General features: G+C 36.1%; 1 protein-coding gene and 1 long non-coding RNA gene across 8 annotated transcripts in view; one reads left to right on the plus strand and one right to left on the minus strand.

Moving 5' to 3' along the window:
- Window positions 1-216: 216 nt before the first annotated feature.
- Window positions 217-9,551, minus strand: LOC139045232 (uncharacterized). Its single transcript, XR_011503175.1, has 3 exons — window positions 9,424-9,551; window positions 3,178-3,259; window positions 217-540 (listed from the first exon to the last, which is right to left on the minus strand). It is a non-coding gene; the product is annotated as an uncharacterized lncRNA (long non-coding RNA).
- Window positions 9,552-9,689: 138 nt separating this feature from the next.
- The window catches only part of STXBP5L (syntaxin binding protein 5L), a 355,119-nt gene continuing 342,339 nt past the window's right edge, over window positions 9,690-22,469 (plus strand). Inside the window, exons 1-2 of one of the 7 annotated variants that reach the window (XM_070508944.1) lie at window positions 9,690-9,840; window positions 10,983-11,180. In XM_070508944.1, coding sequence (XP_070365045.1) covers window positions 10,992-11,180 — 189 coding nt within the window. In that variant the 5' untranslated portion in view covers window positions 9,690-9,840; window positions 10,983-10,991. Of the gene's footprint in view, window positions 9,919-10,982; window positions 11,181-22,469 lie in introns of all 7 variants that reach the window. The other 6 variants (XM_070508942.1, XM_070508943.1, XM_070508941.1 and 3 more) reach the window with 6 other exon arrangements.

Here is a 22,469-nt window from a genome sequence, read left to right on the forward strand (position 1 = left end):
CCCATACTCAATTATTATCAGCTTTTCAAGTCAGTATTACTCTTTTTGTTTTTTGTCCCCTATAACATCTAGCATTTTACCTAGTGCAAAATATGCATGCAATGCATGTTTGTTGAATAAGAAAAGCATTTTATCTAATTTGTGGCTTAATTTCATCTTCAAATCCAGGTTCAAAATTCTAGCATGTATCATGAATATCATGTAAACTCATTCATTCAGTAAATATTTATTGAACACCTATCATGTGCCAGACACTATTGTAAGTGCTGGGGATATAACCATGAACAAAACAGACAAAAATTGATGTTTGTAAGCCATTTTAGAGATTATAAAACAGACTCACATCTATTTTTGGTATTTTTCCTCTTTTCTCTTCCTGTACTATCAAAGGCTAAGGCTTTCATCAAGCCTGATATGCATAAGGGGAATAAGGGTCCTTCCGCATCACCTCCTTTGCTTCTCCTATCCTTCGGAAAATGCTTTTGTAGCTACTCCCCTTGATTTCTTCAGCCTTCTTCCTTTCTTGGACTGTGGCAATCTCTGTAAGAGTTGATGAATTATAAATATGGTAACCACATTTTTAAATGTACAACTCAGGGCACATATTCTTAAAAAAGGTTTATTTTTTCTTATTTGTAAGTGAATTTAGATCAACAGTCTTAAAGTGGTATAAAATTTAAATCACATTTAATTATACATATAATGAATTTTATATGTATAAATAATTATACATATAATGAAAAACCATCATTAAAAAGTATACAATTACATGAAGAGAAATAAAAAAATTCAGCCAAGACATACTAGTTAATACCATATTTGCATTGTCATTTTCATCATCTGCTGTTGAAATGACAGCACATTATTCCTCTCATACTTGTTTAAAGAACTCAGCTTGCTTAATAATTGTTTATTGTTTCCAGTTTTTTTCCAGCATTTCTTGGCAAGTCTCTGAGTACTTCATATGGATTATCAGGAAAGATTTTACAATATCAAAGGCTGCCAATGGTTATTCCAATCTTCAAAAGTTGTTAACGAGGAAAAAAACAAAAACAAAGACCAAGCAAGCAAACAATAACAGCAACAACTCTCCTCCATCCTGAAGTCTGGACAAAGAGAGACTGAGTTTACACATTTCTTTCTATTTGGAAGAATAATGTTTCCATGCTGAAAATCTTTAAACATATTCAACCATTTTTGATCTACAGATACATTTTCCTTTGTCCCATTTTGCTAGGAAGTTCTCATTAAGATATGACCTAAGAACACAGTGTTCATTAAACAGGTAATATGACTAAGTTAACTGCCTATTTTCTAAGATTTGCCATTCTGGGCCTCCCCAACTAAACCTAGCCAAGCTTATAGTTTCTATGAAGATTTCCTTTCTAAAGGACTAGTTAACTATTAACCTATGAATACCAAGCTCCCTACTTCCCAAGGTCCAAATCGTAACAAACAGCATTTGAGTAGTTTTCATGTTAAGGTCTTTTCCTTTAGTGGTGAAATTAAAATTTTTTTCTTACAATTTTTTTATGATCACCAATAGTCATATGAGATTTTTGGTGCTGAAAAATAATAATAGCTAACACATGTGAAGGGTTTCCTATGTGCCAGGCAGCGTGTTGAGTGCCAGCATGAATTCTCTCAATCTTCACAGCCATCCTACAGGGTTGGTAATTTTATCTTCCTTTTATAAATAAGAACATTGAAACACAGAGGAATTAAATAACTTGTTCAAGGTCACACTGAGTAAGTAGCAGACTCAGGTCAGTCTGAAATCAGAGTTCCCGCTCTTAAAAATACACTATTGTGTATCCCCCCCCTTCCCCATAGGTTTTGCCACTCAAATTTAAAAACGGCATCATGAAAAACAGTGGTATTTGTTGAGAAACTCGATGGTTTTTGAGGTAGTTTATGAGAACAATGGTACAGAATATTTCAAATAGAAACTGTTACAGAAAATTCAAGAATTTTAGTCTCCATAATTAAAGCACATTAGACACAGACATACTTGAAAAACTACGCAAAACAAAGTAATATTTGCATTAAAAGAAGAATTATGGCTAAAGACAATAGAGAGTGGGAATAATGGGGAGGAAGGAACAAGGCAGAGAAATAAAATTTGTTTTTCTAACTGAGGAGAGCGAGAAGAAGCTATAAATCACTTTGGCCGTTACTGAAAAGATACTTGTAAAGTTCCTCAGCTTGGCAAAGGTTAAGAGAACAACAACGTTTTGTCAGCCCAAGCTAGCTAAGGAGCTGGTTGAAACAGAAAGCTTATCCTACATGGCCAGAGAGGACCCAGTTAAAGGGTTCTCTCTTGCTTTAGAGTCTGCAACTGGGCAGGCAAGAAGTCACGCATCCTTCCCCTACTCTCATGACTCTGTTTTGGAACTTTTGTTTATGGTAAAGCGAAGTCAGGCTGGCATCCTGGTTTATTTTCTAAAATGCTAGTGTGCCAATTTTAGCAGAGGTAATAATTAATATGGACAGTTACAAAATCCTAACATCTAACCCTTTTTTAGCCATTATAAAAAAATTAATTCAGTAACGGCATTATTACATTTCATCATTGTCATCATGAAAACAAACCACATCCCTACTTAAACTGGTGCAATCATCACGAGTCATGGTGAATCAAAGCTTTAGGAAACAAAAGAGGCCAGGTCTAAAAGGGATCATTTCCACTTGTCTACATATTCCAAACCCAAGAAAGGCTGTCAACTCTTTGTAGTTTTTAGCATCTAGATCAGGGTCAGAGAATCTATGGTCTGAATCTTGCTCTCAGGTTCAATTTGTATAACAAATTCCAAGGGTTCACATCTCTATTTAGTCTAAAGTGGCAAAAACCCAATCTAGTTTGAAAAGTCTTAAATGTTCTTTTAAGATTTGTTTATTTTCCTATGAAATTATCCTTCTGTAGGTCTATCTATATTTCTTTCTCTACCCTTTAAGCTCTCCCTGTGCTTATTTTCTCACTTTTCCCCTCAAATAAAAATAACATATGACAAAATAATAATTTAAATTTGTTAATATAATTGAATGGAGGTTTATATTATTTTTAAATTCAGAAATCAAACATGAATTACTAAGTTTCTTTCTATCCTTAAAGTTCTGTGAAAACTTATATTTCTTCCTCCAAACTGAAATTACAAGCTTTATTGAATTATGTTTTACCTTGTCATGTTTTTCTGCTGTTTAGTTGATCATCCTTACCAATTCTTGTCATGTTGAAACTCTTTTTGAATTTTTTCAACATCTAAACAAAAATAAGTCAGTGTAGGTGGTATGCGATATCACTTTACAAAGGTTCATTGTAACATGAGTTCTCCACAGGAACCTAAGCTCTTAATGAGGGTATAAATTAGTACAATCTTTTAAAAATAAAATTTAGAACTATGCATGAAGACATATAATTCTGACCTAGTAACATCCCCTAAGAAAAATCTGATAGAGGAGTTCATCTAAGGAATTAATATATGCAAATTTTTAATATATGAGGCACATTTATGAAAAAAAAATCTGAAACCTTGTCACAGATTTAGTATGTGTTCTCTCCATTATTATATATGATAGTGTAAAATTAGATATAAATAAAATATCCAAGAATATGAAAAAGATAAAATATACTGCATAAATATCCATATGATTGAATATAATATTGACATTAAAAATGGTATTTCTGAAGAATATTTACTGAAATGGAGAAAGCTTGCAACAAAATGTTTAGTTAAAAAAAAAATCCAGGAATAAAAATGGTATATACTGGACACTTCCAATTTGTTTAAAAATGTCCTGAAAAGGCCTGGAAATAAATCTCTGGATTTTCTAAAGTTTCTATAATAAGCACACCTTACTTTTATAATCAGATATACATGCATGTGTATATAAATAGAAATATTAATAAAAAATGTGATCCCCAGGAATCCCTAATTGGGAGATGGATACTTTTTAAGATTCCTGTGTTTTTTTACCTACTGTAGGCTGCAGTTCATCTCTGTTGGCCAGTACCTACATGGATACCCTTTTAATCACTTTTTCAATGAAGCTTTGAAGTATTTAGGAAGAGAATGCAGTGAACTTTGACTAAATAAATCATATAAAGACAGAACTTTGGATTGGAAAGAACCTTAAAGATCATCTAGTCTAAACCCTCTTCCTCTCCTTCAATTGCAGCAACAGTCAATCCACAGATGCAAGGGACTTTTATATTAATAATAACAGGAAAATAAATTGAACTCTAAAGTCAATTCCTATAAACTATTTCACTAAAGTAAAAGAATAATGAAAATAATAACAATATATTTGTATAATGGTTTGCATTCTACAAATCATACATGCATACATAATCTCATTTGTTCCATATAATAGCCTATATAATAGCTTATATAAAGGAAAAACTGAGGATTAGAGGTTGCCAGGGCTTTTAGTGCCCCAGCTAGAAAACTCAGTCCTGTCCCAAAACTAAATCCCTTTCTCTTACCACATCTCAAAGTGATGGATGGATATGTGAAAATCTATTTTAAAAGATGTACAAAGAGCTGATTTTAATTACATGTTTAATAGCAAATATTTGAGTTTTGCCCTAGAAGGCATGAGTTCTGTTTGCAATTGTGTCCTTGACTGTGTGCTGAGCCATACTTTGTATGTTTTGGGTCAATCCTAATGACCCCTGGCTGTTTATCGGAAACCCCTGAGAGCTATGACATTATTTAATTAACCCTGTGGTCTCTCCCTTTGTGGGTTTGGAGTAGGCTGAATAAGAGATTTTAATGCTGGTTGCTATTTCCTGCCATATGACAGAAAGCTGACAATGATCAATCAGCAGCCCTCCCGAAGGATGTATAATAGAGTCAGAAAAAAGTCAGATGAAGATTTAGTAAGGAAGGTAATTCCTAAGCCTCTTGAAAGTTTTACCAGAAAGGATACAGGTGGAACCTATTTTTCAACTGTGTTTCCTTAGTGAAATTCTAACTCCCAGACTGGCAAATAATAAAGGATGGTGCTATAACTTGATTGAGGAGTCAGAAGTGGGTGATAAATTAGGTTGCTCAGCCTAAGACCCACTAACTCACAGGAAGCACACTGAAAATGTTCACACTTGCTAATGTAAATAATTGCCAGCCTGGCCTTATGGTAAGTCTTGCATCATCACCCTCCCCTCCACCCAAATTCTCCTTCCAGCTGTTCTGATATTTACTGAGACTACAGCCTCTCTAAGCGATTTAGTACTGCCTTGCTATGTCTAATTAGTTATTGAATAATTGATTTTCTTCTTTTTTAGTGGGATAGTCCCCTGGGGCTCTTAATATATTTCAAATTATAGTGAGATTTCTTGTGCGATAAGAACCTCTTACTAGCTTGCCATCTCAATAGTTCTCTGCTTCTAGTACTCAGTCCTCCCAACTCCCAAATGTCTTTTTAGTTCTAGTATCCAAACTCCTTAGCAGCTATTTTCCATTTTTTCTGTTCTGTCTGTTTTATCCTAATACTTAGATTTTGTAATAATTTCCTTTTCTAATATCAAATATCTGTATAATGGGATTTCTTTGGTGTCTCCAAAGAAATCTAATAGCATAAGTAAAGAGCTTTGGGATACAATTTATATGAGTCCAAATTCCTATTTCACAACCTACTAGATGTATGATGTTGGGCATACTACTTAACCTTTCTTTGCTTCCATTTTCTCACCTATAAAATGGAGTTATCAATAGCTACCGCACATGATTGTTGTGAGGATTAAATGAGAAACTAAATGGAAAATTGTTTACACAGTCTCAGCTCATAATAGATGCTCTCCTCAAAGAATGTTGAATTTGATTATCATATGGTTTTGTGAATTGTGCCCCCTTCCCCAGAATTCATATGTTGACGTCCCAACCCCTAGAATGTTACTGTATTTGGAGATAGTACATTTAAGAGGTGATTAAGTTAAAATGAAGCTATTAGGATGGGCCTTAATCCAATCTGACTGATGTCCTTATAAAAAGAGGAAATTTGGGCACATAGAGAAAAGACCATGTGAAGATACACTAAGAAGAAAGTCACCTGCAAGCAAAGGAGAGAGGCCTCAGAAAAAAACAAACCTGAGGACACTTTGATCTTGGGCTTCCAGCCTCCAGAACTGTGAGAAAATTAGTTTCTGTTGTTTAAGCCACCCAGTCTGTAGTATTTTGTTATGGCAGCCCTGGCCAACTGACATGCTCACTACTATACAACATATACTCATTGTTTCAGAAGAATTGACCCCTGCTTTTTTCTTATTTCAGGTCCTACTTAGTCCTCTAATTAGTATTAGGGCAGTGATTAAGAGCATGATCTTAGATGTTGACTTAGAAGTTAGACAGGCTTGAATTTGAAGGCTGGGTTATCTAACTAAGTGACCATGACTGAATTTCTCAAATGTTTCTGAGTCTCAAATCTCACCTATAAAATGGGGACAACATTTATCTCATAGAGTTATAATAAAGATAAAATTAAAAGAGATGCTTGTAAATTTCATAGTATAGTATCTGAATAACTAATAGAACTTATTATCTTTATATATGATGAACCATTTACACGTGTTTTGTCACTTTGGCTTAGATTTCTCCAAGTCTAGTCAGTTAAGCAAATATTCTCTGTGTGAAGTGCCACACATGTACATACTTTCTACAATTATTTGATTATTTTTTGCATGTGGAAAAGCAGCTTCTATTAGCTTCATTGTTGGCTTGAATCCAAGATCACAATCCCTTAAAGTGAGTTGTAATATATTTTTAGCATATATTCTAAAAATTCTTCCAATGTACTGGATTTATTTAAATGATTTAATGATTTTGTCCCAAAACCAAGCTTAGGCTATTTTTCTTTTTTGCAATTCATCATGCTTAGGAAGAACTGCAATTCTTCATTCTAGGAAGACATCATGGCTTATCAGAAACTCCTCTCCATGAGGTATTCTTCTAGTTTGCAGTAGAATGATCAAAGCTCTCCAGTATTATTATCTGACCTAATTATAAAATTCCCTAGATTATTTATAAGGTATATTTCATGGTCTGAATTCATTCCCTTTACCAGATGGTTTATAAAATAACATCTTATTTCTCTTTAATTAATTAAGGATGGAATTTGCTTCCATACACATTGTACTGCTCTTACCTTTTAAGATTTTTAGGCTATAGTTTATGCTGTCTCCTCACATACATAATGCACTCTGTCTCTTGCTCATTTGTATCCTCCTCTCAGTTTGTGAATTGGCATCACAATATCCTCTGTCCACAGGTTCTCTCTCTCTATGAGGCTGAAATTATGTTAAGATTTTTACTTGTCATTTGTTCAAATCAATATTTACTGGGCACTTACTATATGTAAGGTACTGTGCTATCTATTGTGGAGGAACAAAGATAGTTAAAATAGTCCCAAAGAGTCCAAAATGTCAGCCTAATCATATTTTATTTTTTTAGTTTTCTAATATTTGTTTGAAAGCATTGATATACTTTCACTTGGCTTTACTTCTACTTCTCATTCCTATTTGTTGTCCCATCCGAAGGGAGATCTACTCTGTTACCTCTTTTTAACTCAAGTAGGCCAATGAATTCCCTCTAGGGTCCTCAAGCAGAGTCTCTGTCAATTTGTTTTGTGTACTTGTCCTTCTCAGTTCTCTCTCAATTTATAGAATAAAAACCACTCCTTAGTTTGTTAAGATAGTATAGTGTTAATGTTGGATGGTTTAAGGGGTTTTCTTGCAAAAGTTACATCTCACTTTGCTGAATCAGAGTACCTTTCTTCCTCACTCTCATCAAGAAACCAAACTACCACTTGGTATAGGCTTGTTTCCATTTATTTGAAAATTAAGAAGTTGTCGATAGACTTTCTGATGAAGAGAAGGAGGACATCTAAACCCATTATTTTAGACAACAATGCCTACTACTCGAAGAGTTAGAGCAACCCCCCCCATCTTTTTTCTTTTTTTTTTTTTTAAAGAAAAGCCAGACTTAAAAAAGAGGAAAGCAAACCTCTTTAGCCTTAATAGGCACCCATGCTTGGAGGTGAAATGGGCTAGGAGGAAGAGAAGAAAAAAGTGGAAAAGAGAGTAAAGACAAAGATACATATTGTTAGAAAGCCAATCCAATAGAATTTAGAACCCTACCAAGATCTAGTTTATATTAGACATGGAGTTTGTTTCCACCCTTATTTTTACCTCTCCCAAACAGGATATAATTGGGTATCATCCCATAAATCTTTTACTAAAAACCATTAATAAACCAACGGTTCAAAACCCTTTAACTACCTTTTATATGTGAAACAGTGTGCCAGGTGCTAAACAAGATAGGAAAAATACACAATTCTATGCCTGCCTTCAAGAGTGTTACTGTCTAGCTGTGCCAATGAGAGACTACCAGACAGTACTGGGGGTCTTTGAGAGGTCTCAAAAGGAGTAAAATAGACATTAAGTACTGAAAAATTCAAAAGGAGAGAGGGAGCATTGAGCTGAGGATCCAAAAAACCGGGCTCTATTCTGTCTCTGCCATTTCCTCGCTATGTGACCTTGGGCAACTCATTTCTCTCTTTCAGGTCTCCCCTTTCATTTCTCTCATCCCTTTCCTCCATAAAAAACAAACAAACAGAAAAAAAAAAAAAAAAAAGAGAGAGAGAGAGAAAGAAAGAAAAAAGAAGAGGTCGTCCTAGAAGATTTCTAAAATGTAAGAACGTTTGGGATGATTGCTAAGAAGCTCTGTTGTGTTGCCCGGACTGAAGTCTACAGCTAGCTATGGCCCTCTGAGCTGCCCTTCATTTTCACAGATCAAGAAATCGAGGTATAGATTTTGCCTAACTCGGTAGCGAGTCAGAGATCAGAACTAAATCTTCCCATCCTGACGCTGTTTTTAAAAAATCCTGCACCGAACAGTGCATCTTTCAAAATGATTATCGTGATTCACAGAAAAAGCTTAAAATATATTCTTAACACGGTTTACTAAGTGAGAGAAAGAAAAAATAATCTTTGTATATGTGAAAATAGAGGGAAGGGGTAATTCTACGTATTAGAGGGAACACGGTGAGCAATTAATTCCTTAGTATCTGGAAGGCTGTATATTCCAAAACTCTGTTGAAGCACAATTCTCTCTGGCAGAGGTGACCCGTTAAGCCATTATGCAAGCAGCAGGGCAGTGAGGGGAGCCCAACAGATGCACCTGGGAGAGCGGGAAGAGGCTCATATAGGTATAAACTGCGAAACACTTCCCCAGTTCACAATATTGTCCAGCGCCTGACCTAGGGAAACCCTCCTGCAACCTCGGACTCAAGGAGCCCAAGTTCGCACGCTTCCAGGCATTCTATTGATTCACACTTGCGTCCTTCAACAGGTAGCGCCAATTACAACCCCCAAAGCACGGCCCCCCAGCATACTGGCCAATACCGCTGTCAATCAAATACTTCACCTACCTTTCTAAATTCTCCCCTCTTCCTTTCATTGGCTTTTTCTTCGGCCTATCCCCAATTTCTCCCGCGCCTCGCGACCGCAGAACTTGGCCCTGTGGATCCTAGGATTGGAGCCGAGGCTGCTCCCGCCCTTTGACGTCCCGGTGCTCTCCGCCCCTTTTGCCGGCCCCGGGCCGCCCGGGAAGGAGGGGGCGGGGCGGGCGAGGGGGCGGTTCGGGGCGGGGCTTGCCTCCCACGGCGGGAGGGCGGAGCCTGCGGTGGAGGCTGCCTGCTCGGTTAGGACCTCGGAGAGCGCCGGGCGCCGTGACCAGAGGGACTGGAGAGGCGGCCGGAGCCAGGCTGGACCGACGCCTGCGAGCCCGCCACCCTCCGCTCCCTCAGCTTCCTGGGCTGGCAGGCGGCTAGTGGCGGTGGAGGAAGGTGCCTAAGTCGGGAGTCAGATAGTCATACCTCTGGGACGCCGACGCCGCTGTCCAGCCGCGGCTTCCTCACACCTGTGTGTGTGTCTGTGAGCGTGAGCGCCCGCGCGCCAACGTCTGTGTGAGGGTGTTTGTGTATGCTCCGCCTGGGCGCGCGAACGTCCGTGTGAGGGTGTTTGTGTGTTCGCGCGCCCGCGGGCGAGAGCCCCGCGCCTCGGCGTTCGGCCCGGGGAGGGACGGCGGGAGCTGCGGCTCTGCAAGCCCAGCCGACTGAGGCGGGACTCGGGCCGCAGCCGTCGCCGCCCCTGCCTCACGTCCCCCAAGAGCGGCCGCTGTGCTGCGGGGAGAGCGGACGGCGGGCGAGCGCGGCGACAGCTGCGGGCAGAGCGGCGCGGGACGCGGGGGTGGGGGGGGGGGACGGGACGTTGAGGAGGGGAGAGGAGGGAGGGGGCTGGAGACGCGGGGAGGGAAGCGGGAGGCGGAGGGAGAAGCGGAGGCAGCCGGCGCCGCCGCTCGCCCCTCTCGTCGGCTGTTGCTGTGGGTCGTCCGGAGATGCTTTGGGGTCCGGGCTCTTGGGGAGTGGGGAATGGAAGAAGGGCCCCTCATTTCCTATTGAGAAAAAAGGAACATTGAAGATGAGGGGGGAGAGCCCAGAAGGTAGTGGCGGAGTAAATAGCGGCTCCCGGCTCCAACATCGTTTTTCTGAAAATAAAATATTCTGAGCTGAACCTTTAGAAGGAAAGCCCGCCCTTAAGAGAGACAGAATCTTGGTCTGTCGGACTCTGGTTTGATTGTATAATAATGATGATATAATGCTAATGACGATGATGACACTGCCTTTTATTTTTACCCCAGTGCTGATAAAGCGTAGCTACAGCTGGGGAAAAAGCCCTTGAAAATTTGATGTACCAGGAGCAAAGACCATGGCTTTTGGAATTGTGTTTTATTTTTATTTTTTGGAAGGATATGCTTTTTAGAATTAAAATTTGACAAAATGAAGGCTCATTTTTTTTTTAAAGTCATTTATAGCCAATGCTCGTAAAATGGGGACTGGCTACTGCCTTGACTAATGAAAAGCTAAACACTTTTACCCAGGTATAATTCCAGGTGTTAAGTCACCTTTTCCTTTGATTTTCTCAACAGTTTTTTAAAATGAAGAAGTTTAATTTCCGAAAAGTTTTGGATGGCTTAACTGCCTCCTCCCCCGTCAGTGGTAGCAGCAGTGGCAGTAACAGTGGTGGTGGGGCTGGAAGTGGTTCCGTGCATACAGGAGGGACTGCGGGGATTCTCAGAGAGGAGATTCAGGAAACCCTGACTTCGGAGTATTTCCAGATTTGCAAGGTAAGTTTTTGAATTGGCTTAACACCTATTATTTCTTCGTTTTACTGTTGTAAGGAAAGAAGGGTTAAACAACAAAAAAAAACCCACCAGGGACTGGAAATTGTTGAGATGCCAGAATCAGAGTCTGGTGCAGGGAACTCTGTGGATAGGTCAGTTTGAATTAATAAAGACATTATAGGCATCAACTTCAGCATCAATTTCAAAGCAATGGCAATTTTAGTTAAGGGGGAAATAGGCAAACAGAAAAAGTAGAATTTGCAAGATAATGTTAAGGCCCAACAGTGACAAAATTTTAATGTAATATTCATGTATAAGTAGTAAACTGAAGGAAGAAACTGTAATTATTAATCTCGTGTTGTCATTCAGAGAAGCTAATTGTTTTTTATTTCACTGTTCAGTATAAAATAATTAAAGCTATTAAGATGTTGCTAGAATTAAGTAGATAATAGCTAGATGAATCTATCCATTTAAAAAGATCTAACGGCATTGTTTTAAATTCGTTGTTTAAGATTCTGAATAAAAACACCACCAGATTCTTAAACTCTTAAATAAAGAAACAAACAAATGTCATGGGCTTAATACTTGTAAGAACTTGTAATACTTGTCAGAACTCAAAAATAGCCTGTGTTCAGGTTTAGTGAGGAAACCTTTTAGGTAATTGTACTTTAATGTTGAGCTTTTAATGAGTAAGCAAAAGAGTTTCTGGTGTGAGAGATGAGGGTTTACAAAATAAATATTATGTTAATATCTAGAAATATTGTTACATTTTCTGATGTAAAGTGGTTTACAATTTTTATTGTCTTTTTTTTAGCATAGCCTCGAAATGTACTTTAGACCTGCCATGTGCAATAAAATCTACACATGATTCACTCATATGTAGTTCATATGATACATTCATATGATACAGATAATTAGGGTTTTATAAATGTGTTTGAATAAATAAGAAATAGTACATTTTTAAAATAACAGAAATTAAGTATTAAATTTGTTGGTACTTCAAAAATTTTTTTGAAATTATTATTTTTGTAGTAAACAAATTATGTATAATGAGATGTTTCAATTATGCCTTAATCTCCATTCCCAGTAGGGTCATTATAAAAACATTAAATCTATAATCATTAAAATATTATAAATTAGTTTACATAAAAAATAGTTTATTTAGAATTAGATAAACAGATTAATTCTAACCTACTCTGGGAGGTTTGTGTACAATACAATTTTGTCCTAAATTTGAAATAATAGATATTTCGTCACCTTAGGGAGGGGCTTAACAGTGGTCAGGAGACAAATATGTAAAAGGTCCTGGAGGCCAAATTTGAACTGCTAGGCAGGGGAATTATGCCCTGATTCTCTAATCTTTGACATATTAATTTTTCCATTCCAAGATTCAGAAAAAAATTCCAAATTCTCTCAGTTCGTGAATGTGGTAGTGCTGCAGGAGAGTTTTAGTAGAGGTAAAACTGGTAAAGAAAGGATAGGCTTCTGAAACAGAATGCGTTCGGCTGTTGAGGTGAATGCAAGAGAGGAAAATAGGATATATAGTCATTTTCCTATTTATTCAGATAAGAGATAGTCATCAAAAGTGGCAGAAGTTAAATAAATACTATTTCAAAAGCATACAGCATGGTAAGAAGAGCACTGGCTTAGGAACCAGAAAATTTGTATTTTATTTAAAGTTCTGCCACTTGCCAGCTATATAATCTTGTGCAAGCCATTTATCTGCCTTGAGGCTTGATTTTCTTATTTGTAGTATGGTAATAAGTATTTCTGCTTTTCTTAGCTAAGAGGGTTATTTGGAAGATCAAACAAGATAATTAGGAGAAGACAATGTATAAATTGGAAAAAGCAATAAAATGTGTATTTATATTTTTGTTAAAGTTTTAAAATCACCTTGTTCTTGGTGGAATGACTATAACCAGTGGGTTATAATAATATTAGATAACAATTTTTGAGGAAATTATGAGGAAAGATAGCTATATAAGCTGAACACTAATAGTATTGAAATCTCACTAAATGGGCAAAGTACTATGGTATCTTTGGATAGGAATATAGTTAATTTTAGAAAAGTGGTTATATGACTGCACTTTAGGTTACCTAGACTATAATAAAATATATAAAAGTGGATTAAGAAATTCCAAAATTAGAACTGTTACTAAAATGGAGACTTCATTTGGACTCACTGATTATATTTGCAAAGAACACTCTATTCTGAATACTAAGCAGTTGGCACCTTCTGGGTACTTTACCTTTTCAACATGCCCAAAATTAAAGTATAAATCTAGAATCTGCCCTTTTGAAAACCATTTTCCTCTCTATTTTCTGATCAGTCATCAGATCCTATCTATTCTATTTCCTTAGTATTTCGGAAATTTATTCCCTTTTCACCATCTCCAGGACTTGTTCATTCCATCATATTTTCTTGCTTGGTCTTTTGAAATCACTTCCTAACTGATCTTCTCACCTCTTGTTTTACCCTATTCCGATTTGTTTTGTTATAATAATGGTTATTTCTGAATTATGTTAATTATGCATTTCTCTACTTAAAATTCTATCTTGGTTTCCCTAGAGCAGTGATGCTCTACAAACAAAAGTCTTATGTGAAATCCCAATAAATAACATCTATTAAAACAGATAAATGTGATACTTTATTGGCATACTCTTTTTAAATAAACTATAATAATAAATTATACAGCTAATCAATAAAAAACTTGGTTTTTATATTTGATTTTTGTTGTATAATTTTATCCATAGGCAAGTAGTAGGACATTTGTTAGCTTTAAAAAAGTAAAAGTAGAAAGCTACAACCTTTATAGCCAGTGACACATCTATAAGAAGTTCAAAAACAGAAATGATAGAAGAACTTTTTGTTCAAGGTCAGCAAAAAACAAGTTAATACATTGGTTTACAACAATCCGTTTGAAATGTAATATGTATGCATTTGAATGCTCATGTTCAGATATTTGTGAAATACATACATTAACTGCCTTTTCTGAACTTGAATTCTGTGAAACACAATTTGAAACCACTGCTCTGTATATAATAAACTTCAAACTGCTTAACTTGATCTGTATATAGAACCTTCAGAAGGGGTTCCTGTTTACCTTTCCATCCTCATTTCCTCAACCCCCGGAGCATACTGCATTCCCTGAAAGCATCATATTTTCTCCTATCTCACTGCCTTTTCTCAGTCTATTGCTTCTGACTAGAATATCTCTTCCAGCTTTAATATAATTGGAGAATTTCCAGTTACCCTTTACTACATAGTTCAAACATCACCTCCATAAAACCAGCTGTGACCACCGCCTTCCTCATCTACCTGCCCCAGGCAGACTTAGTTGTTTTTTCTGTTCTCTGTTTTCCTGTAGCAACTGGCATATACCTATAGTGTGAATTTAGCACTTGATTGTGATTAAAAAATTTTTTTCTGTCACTGTTATACTATGAACTCTTTGGGAGGCAATTGTATTTTGTTTCCTTATCATTCTTAGAGTGCTCACTTACATAGTGGTCCAGTGGTTCTCAACTCTGTCTAAAAGAGAGATTTCTAGCTCCACCTCAGTCTTAGAGAATCAAAGTCTCTAGGGATGGGGCCTACGAACTTGCATTTTTAAAAAAATCCCCACAGGAGATTCTGATGCACAGTCAGTATTGAGAACCATTGTAGTAGGCACTTGATATACTTTGGGAATGAAGCGGCATATACATGGTTGTTTGATTAATTGAAAAGACATTACAACAGAAAGTCATTAATAATGATATATATCTTACACATTTTATTTTAACTGAAAACATATAAATATACATCCATTTACTAAGCAATTGATAAACGAACCAAGATTTTTTTGAGTATTGGTTCTCTGATTGGAGTTCTGTGTGGACCGCTCTTCCATAAACCATCCCAAATTCATTATGTATAATTTTCAGCTTTAGTTTATTTAAAGTAGAATAAGAACTTATATGCTTTTGAAGCAAACTAAGTATCCGGTCTTTCTAGATGATATATATATGTATCATCTGACACAGTTTATACGTGTGTGTATGTGTGTAATCTATATACATATATATATATATATATATATATAATCTCTCTCTATATATTCATCCCTATAGTTAACTGGCCCACATCTAATTAAGCTGGGAACAGGAGAGTGAGTATTCTAGCTAGAGAGTTTACTAGTTTCAAGCATTCAATGAACCATTAGTATCAATCTGTGTTTTACAAAGAAAAAGGAGAGTTTTGTTAATCTGTCAGGCTGGCTAAATTAAAATTAGAAAGCTTCATCTGTAAAATATCCCATTTGACCTTCATAACAGTCCTGTAAGAAAGGCAAGGAAAGTGTTAATATTTTTATTTTACTGATAAGACTTCTGAAGTCAGAGAATTTAAGCGGTATTCTTAGGTCTCCAAGCTGGTAAAAGATATAGTCATCTTTCTTATTTATTAGAAAAGACAACATGATCAAATCCTCAGAAACATAGAGACTTTGAGGAGATAAAGAGACTATTCTGTTGACTCTCCATTCAAAATACATTCCAAATCTGACCACATCTCTTCACATCCACATCTGTTGCCTAGACTATAGTCTTCTAAGTGTTTTCCCTCCTCAGGCTTTATCTCAGTCTCATCTCATAATAGATAGGAGAATCCTTTTAAAATTTAAATCATATCATGCCATTCCTGTTCAAAACTCCCCAATGGCTTTTCATTTTTCTTAAAAATAAAGTCATAAGTCCTGTTATGTCTCATAAAGCTCTAAATGATCTGACCCCTGACAAGACATCATTTTCAATTGTTCTTTCTCTTACCTACTCTGCACCAGCTATATTGTCTTTCTTACCATTTCTCAGACATGATTTCTGCCTCAGGCTTTTACATTTACTGTTTCCTTTACATGGAACACTTTTCCCCAAAATAATTGTATTACTTGTTCTCTTTACATCATTTGCTTCTTAGTTCAACTGTTAAATTCTCAGAGAGATCTTCATTGACCACTGCTCACCCCCTTTACTCTCTACCCTTATCCTGATTACTTTTTCTTGATAACATTTACAACTACCTGTTACTAAACTGTATGTTTTTTGCTTGTTGTTTGCTTCTCCTATTGTAATGCAACACCATGAGGGCAGGGCTTTATTTTGTTCACAACTGTTTCACTACTTCATAGAACAGGGCCTGCCACATAGAAGACAGTCAAATATTTGTTTAATGAATGAATGAATAAAGAAGAGAAAGGAAGCTGATAGAGTGATGTGTTAAGAGCAAACTAGATATTACTCTGAACAGCCTCTTGGAAAAGGCTTTTATTAAATAAATTTTATATTGCATAAAGACAAGGAAGCCATTCAGTGAAAGAATGACACCACTTTAGGAACGTGGTTTATAATTTTCAAAAAGATGTGGGAAAGAAGATTGTAGAAAGATTCAATTAAATTTATTTCAGTTTTTATTGAGGAAGATATTAGGAACATTCTTGTTTCCAAATGGTGTTTTTAAGGGAACAATTCAGAAGTATTAGATTGACAATGACAAACACACGGGGTATTCTAGACCTAATTAACAAAATAGACAAAAATAAATATATTACCAGAACCAGATAGTATAATCCCTAAAGTTTTGAAAAACTCTTAAATTAGCTAACTCATTATTCATCAACATTTATGAGCTGTTTTTATAAATGGTCACAGTGTCAGAGCCAACATGTAGATAACTAGTGTAACTTCTGCAGGGAAATGGATTTGTAATCATGATTCTAATACCAGATGTAATATCAGATCTTCACAGATAAATAGGTGTACAATCAGAAATAGAGGTGTGGGCTGTGGAGAGTTGGGCTTTCCAGGACCTGGAAAGCTGAAAGCAGATTAAGTACCTAGATATCCTTGACTATTAGCTCTTCTTCAGGTTCTCCATTGTCTCTGCATTCTTCTAATTTCACATCATTTTACTTGGGAGGTTCTGTAACTGAGATTGGCATAAGACCATGATCACAGTTCCACATTTCTGCAATTTTCATTCATTAAAAGAACTATACAAGATTCCCTGAGCTGTGTGGACTTGTCTCATTCTATACTTATAAATCATTAGAATAAAATATAGTACAGTTGACACAGCAGGATAACTTATTATGGATAAAGCATCTGACAATGACTTCATGGTCCTGTCACCAAAATGGACAGTAAAGGATGGGCGTCTTTAGGAATAGTAATGGAGGCAAACCAGAAGAATTAAGCTACCTTGTTAAGATTGAGATGTTAACAAATTTAAGAATCAAAAAGAATTAAAATAAAAAATGTTTTAAGAACCAGAAACCAAAGGCAGATTATTCGGCACTCTAGGCTCTCTACTTTGCTTATTCTAAGAGCAGCAGGATGCAGGGGCAGGCTCGAGTAAGTAATTATAGACTTGTAGGAAGTATGTTTATAAATTTTTTAAGTTACTGTAGAAAACAATCACGTTTTCTCACAAAAGGTCCTTTGGTATTAGTATATTATCAGCAAATCGGGTTGTTGGTCTTATTTAGTATGGCAGTTCCTACATTCCTAAAAACAAACCGTGGGGCTGGCTCTGTGGCCAACTGGTTAAGTTCTTGCACTCTGCCTCAGTGGCCCAGGATTTCACTGGTTTGGATCCTGGGTGCAGACATGGCACTGCTCATCAAGCCATGCTGAGGTGGCATCCCACATGGCACAACCAGAATAACCTACAGCAAGAATATACAACTATGTACTGGGGGGCTTTGGGGAGAAGAAGAAGAAGAAATAAAATGAAGATTGGCAACTGATGTTAGCTCAGGTGCCAATCTTTACCAAAAAACCCCCAAACTCTGCTGTCATACTTTGTGTATGTCTCAATATAAACTAATTTAAAATCTTACATAATTTCCAAGTTTATCTATCTGTAGGATTATTACTAGTGATTAAACCGAATTTCTATTTCTGTAAGTTTAGTGCATGTCTGTAGACCCCCTTCTGCCTTCACTTGAAGATGTGCCTTTGAAAAATCATAGGGTTAAATTCCATAGTTTACTTTTAATGATAGAATGATTGTATTGATTTCCCACATTATAGCTCTATAAACTATTTACATATTAGTTTAATAGCAATGTTTGACTATATTCATTAAAGATTTCAAGTAGAAGCCCTATTAAGCTTTTGAATTTAGTTTTTTCCCATAAGAGAAAATTGAGTTTTTGTTATTACTTAATTGTCAAAATAATGATCTTTGTAAAAGATTTTGGTTATAGCAACAATTCTTTTCTTTTTTAATTTTAAAAAAGAAGATAACTTTTCTTAATTCTTTTTAATATTTGAATGACTAATTTTTTTTTCCAGGTGAGTTGCATGCTGCATTTTACTTTATTTATTTTTTACTTTTTATTAAGATTATGATAGTTTACAACCTTGTGAAATTTCAGTTGTACATTGTTGTCAGTCATGTTGTAGGTGCACCACTTCACCCTTTGTGCCCACCTCCTACCCCCCCTTTCCCCTAGTAACCACCAATCAGATCTCTTTGTCTACATGTTTAACTTCCACCTATGAGTGGAGTCATATAGAGTTCATCTTTCTCTATCTGGCTTATTTCACTTAACATAATACCCTCAAAGTCCATCCATGTTGTTGTGAATGGGACTATTTTATCCTTTTTTATGGCTGAGTAGTATTCCATTGTATATATATACCATACCTTTATCCAGTCATCAGTTGATGGGCACTTAGGTTGTTTACACGTCTTGGCTATTGTAAATAATGCTGCAGTGAACGTAGGGGTGCATGGGACTTTTGGAATTGCTGATTTCAAGTTCTTTGGATAGATACCCAGTAGTGGGATGGCTGGGTCATATGGTATTTCTATTTTTAATTTTTTGAGAAATCTTCAGGCTGTTTTCCATAGTGGCTGCACCAGTTTGTATTCCCACCAACAGTGTATGAGGGTTCCTTTTTCTCCACAGCCTCTCCAACGTTTGTCACTTTTTGTTTTGGTTATTTTTGCCATTGTAATGGGTGTAAGGTGATATGCTAGTGTAGTTTTGATTTGCATTTCCCTGCTGATTAGTGATGATGAGCATCTTTTCATGTGTCTATTGGCCATCTGTATATCTTCTTTGGAGAAATTTCTATGTCCCCTACCCATTTTTTGATTGGGTTGTTTGATTTTTTGTTGTTGTTGAGCTGTGTGAGTTCTTTATATATTATGGAGATTAACCCTTTGTCAGATATATTGACTTGTAAATATTTTTTCCCAGTTAGTGGATTGTTTTTTGTTTCAATCCTGTTTTCCCTTGGAAAGGCTAGTTTTTTTAACATGTGTAGTACACGTGTTTTTATTTAAAAAGATATATATTAAGTATACAGGGGAATAATTTCCAATTTTCTAAGTAATGCTAAAATTTATTTATGAAAACAGGTAGAAAATCAGTGATTAAGTTTTAGAAAGCCAAAAATAGAAATTATATTTAAAGGATTTAGTGAGGGTAGTTGTAAAGAATAGACTATAAGAACCTCCACAAAGTACATAATAGACCCATTTAACTTGGTGAAATGGAGCATTCACAGTCACTGAAGGAATACAACAAACAGATATTTTGACAAGTTTATTGTTCAAAAGATATCTTATTTGTTATACAACGTTAAAAATGATTAGGACATAAACTGTTCTCAGCCAACTGACTATAAAAAGAGTGAAATAATGCTTTTTGGTTGATTTATCAACAAAATCACTTAAGATATTTTCTGGACTTATGTAAGATATTAGAAAGAAGAGGGTGTTCTTAGTTCTATTGGAGGCCCCAAATTAAAAGTTGATATTGAGGGGCCCGCCCCGTGGCCGAGTGGTTAAGTTTGCATGCTCTGCTTCAGCAGCCCAGGGTTTTGTGGGTTTGGATCCTGGGCACGGACATGGCGCCGCTCATTAGGCCATGTTGAGGCGGCGTCCCACATGCCACAACTAGAAGGACCACAACTAAAAATATACAACTATGTACTGGGGGGCTTTGGGGAAAAAAAAGAAAAAGAAAATCTTAAAAAAATTTGATGTTAATGGTGTATAGAATGATTTTGAATAAAATGGTATATAATGATGATATACAATGAATATAATGAATTTGAATTTGAAAACAAATACAGTAATGTTTTAATTTTAGTTAAATGCCTTATAATTGGATTATATGTGTTCACTAAGTATCTCTTGAATTGAAAATAGCATAAAAGCAACATCTATTATGATATATACATTTCATTATATATAAAACTGATCATTTGTAGTGATAGGTTTAGATGTAGATTTAATACCTGGATTTAAAATGTAAGGGTTGGTATAGCTAGAGAAAACTGTTGTATTTCTTCTGTTTTTCTGCTCTGTTAATGACCTATACATTTCAGTGACATTAGAAATCCAGTACTTTACCTAAATTAACACAATAAAATTAGACTGTCAAGAAAATTAATTGGATTGCTTAATGTTTAGTCTAATTTTTTCATTATAAATTGACTAAAAACCTGTGTATAAATCTACAAACCAAAAAAGTTTGAAAATCATTAGTAGTACAATAAATTGAGAAGTTAAATTGAGTCTGGGGGAAATGCTTATAGCTTGTAAGCATCTGAGTAGGTGGGAAATGTAAAGCTAGCAAAGGAGACTAGGAGATCTGAGCAGAATAGTATAAGGAAAACTCAAGAGTAGAGGCAGGTAATCTGAAGCTTTCTTTAGAAAGAAAGAGAGAAATTCAAGTGTCTCAACATCCAGAGAGATCAAGGATGGTGGAAATAAAACAAAGAAATTAAAAACAAACAAACAAACCAGAACTGCCAAGAGACAGCTGAATTAGACCAAGAGGAAGTTGATTAGGGTAAAAATATTTTCAGTAAGATGATGGATAGAATTAAGGTCATACTATAATAGAGAATAGAATTGATAGAATCACTACTTTTAAGACTAGATGTATAAGAAGTTGATATATAAGAGAAAAGTGGCGGGAAAGTAGCAGAGATGGTAGATTCTGATATCATTTTGTAGGGGGAATACAGTTAAGCCACAGAAGAGAAATTGAGGCTACCAGAAAGGAAAGGGTAGGTGGGGAAAAGAGGTAAGATTTGCCTTTAAAATAGTAAGGGTATCTGATTGGGAAATTTTTTCTTTACTTGATGAGAATACATATTTCATTTGAATTCTCAGTAAACTGTGTTTTATCTCCTTTCAGGTAAATAAAAATATGTGATTCTATTAGAAGATTGAATTAGGTTCCTATTTCTGCTGCATTAAATTACCAAAAACTTAGTGGCTTAAAACAACACAAACTTCTTATCTTACGGTTCTGGAGGTCAGAAGTCTGAAATGGATGTCACTGGGCCAAAATCAAGGTGTTGGTAGAGCTGCATTCCTTTCTAGAGGCTCTAGGAGAGAGTGTTTTGTTTTTCAGCTTTTAGAGACTGCTCACAATTCCTGGACTGATGGCTCCCTTCTATCTTCAAAGCCAACAGTGGCCAGTTGAATCTTTCTCATATTGCATCTCTCTTCCAATAACTTTCCTGCTTCCGCTTTCCATATTTAAAGATCCTTATGATTATATTGGGGTCACCAGAATGATCCAGGTTAATCATGGCTGACATCTCAAGGTCCACTGCAACTTTAATCCCCTTTTGCTGTATAACCTAACATATTCACAGATTCTTTGGGGAGCTATTATTCTGCTTGCCACAAAGATGCTCATTACCTTCATCTGTCTGTTGTTTTTTAGTTATTTTTTTTTAATTTTTATTTTTTTTGAATGTACATCATATTTCAAATTCTGGATTCATTACATCATGTTCACCACCCGAACACTAATTATAGTGCATCCCCTCACATGTGACCCTAATCACCCCTTTTGCCCTCCCCCCTCCCCCCTTCCCCAATGGTAACCACCAGTCCAATCTCCAATGCTATGTGGGGTTTTTTTTGTCGTTTTTATCTTCTACTTATGAGTGAGATCATATGGTATTTGACTTTCTCCCTCTGACTTATTTCACTCAGCATAATACCCTCAAGGTCCATCCATGTTGTCACAAATGGCTGGATTTTGTCATTTCTTATGGCTGAATAGTAGTCCATCGTGTATAAATACCACATCTTCTTTATCCATTCGTCCCTTGATGGGCGCCTAGGTTGCTTCCAAGTCTTGACTATTGTGTATAATGCCGCAATGAACATAGGGGTGCAAGTATCTTTATGCCTTTGTGTTTTCAAGTTCTTTGGATAAATTCCCAGCAGTGGAATAGCTGGATCATATGGTAGATCTATCCTTAATTTTC

This window comes from Equus asinus, chromosome 5, assembly GCF_041296235.1.
Source record: "Equus asinus isolate D_3611 breed Donkey chromosome 5, EquAss-T2T_v2, whole genome shotgun sequence".
Classification (NCBI taxonomy): domain Eukaryota; kingdom Metazoa; phylum Chordata; class Mammalia; order Perissodactyla; family Equidae; genus Equus; species Equus asinus.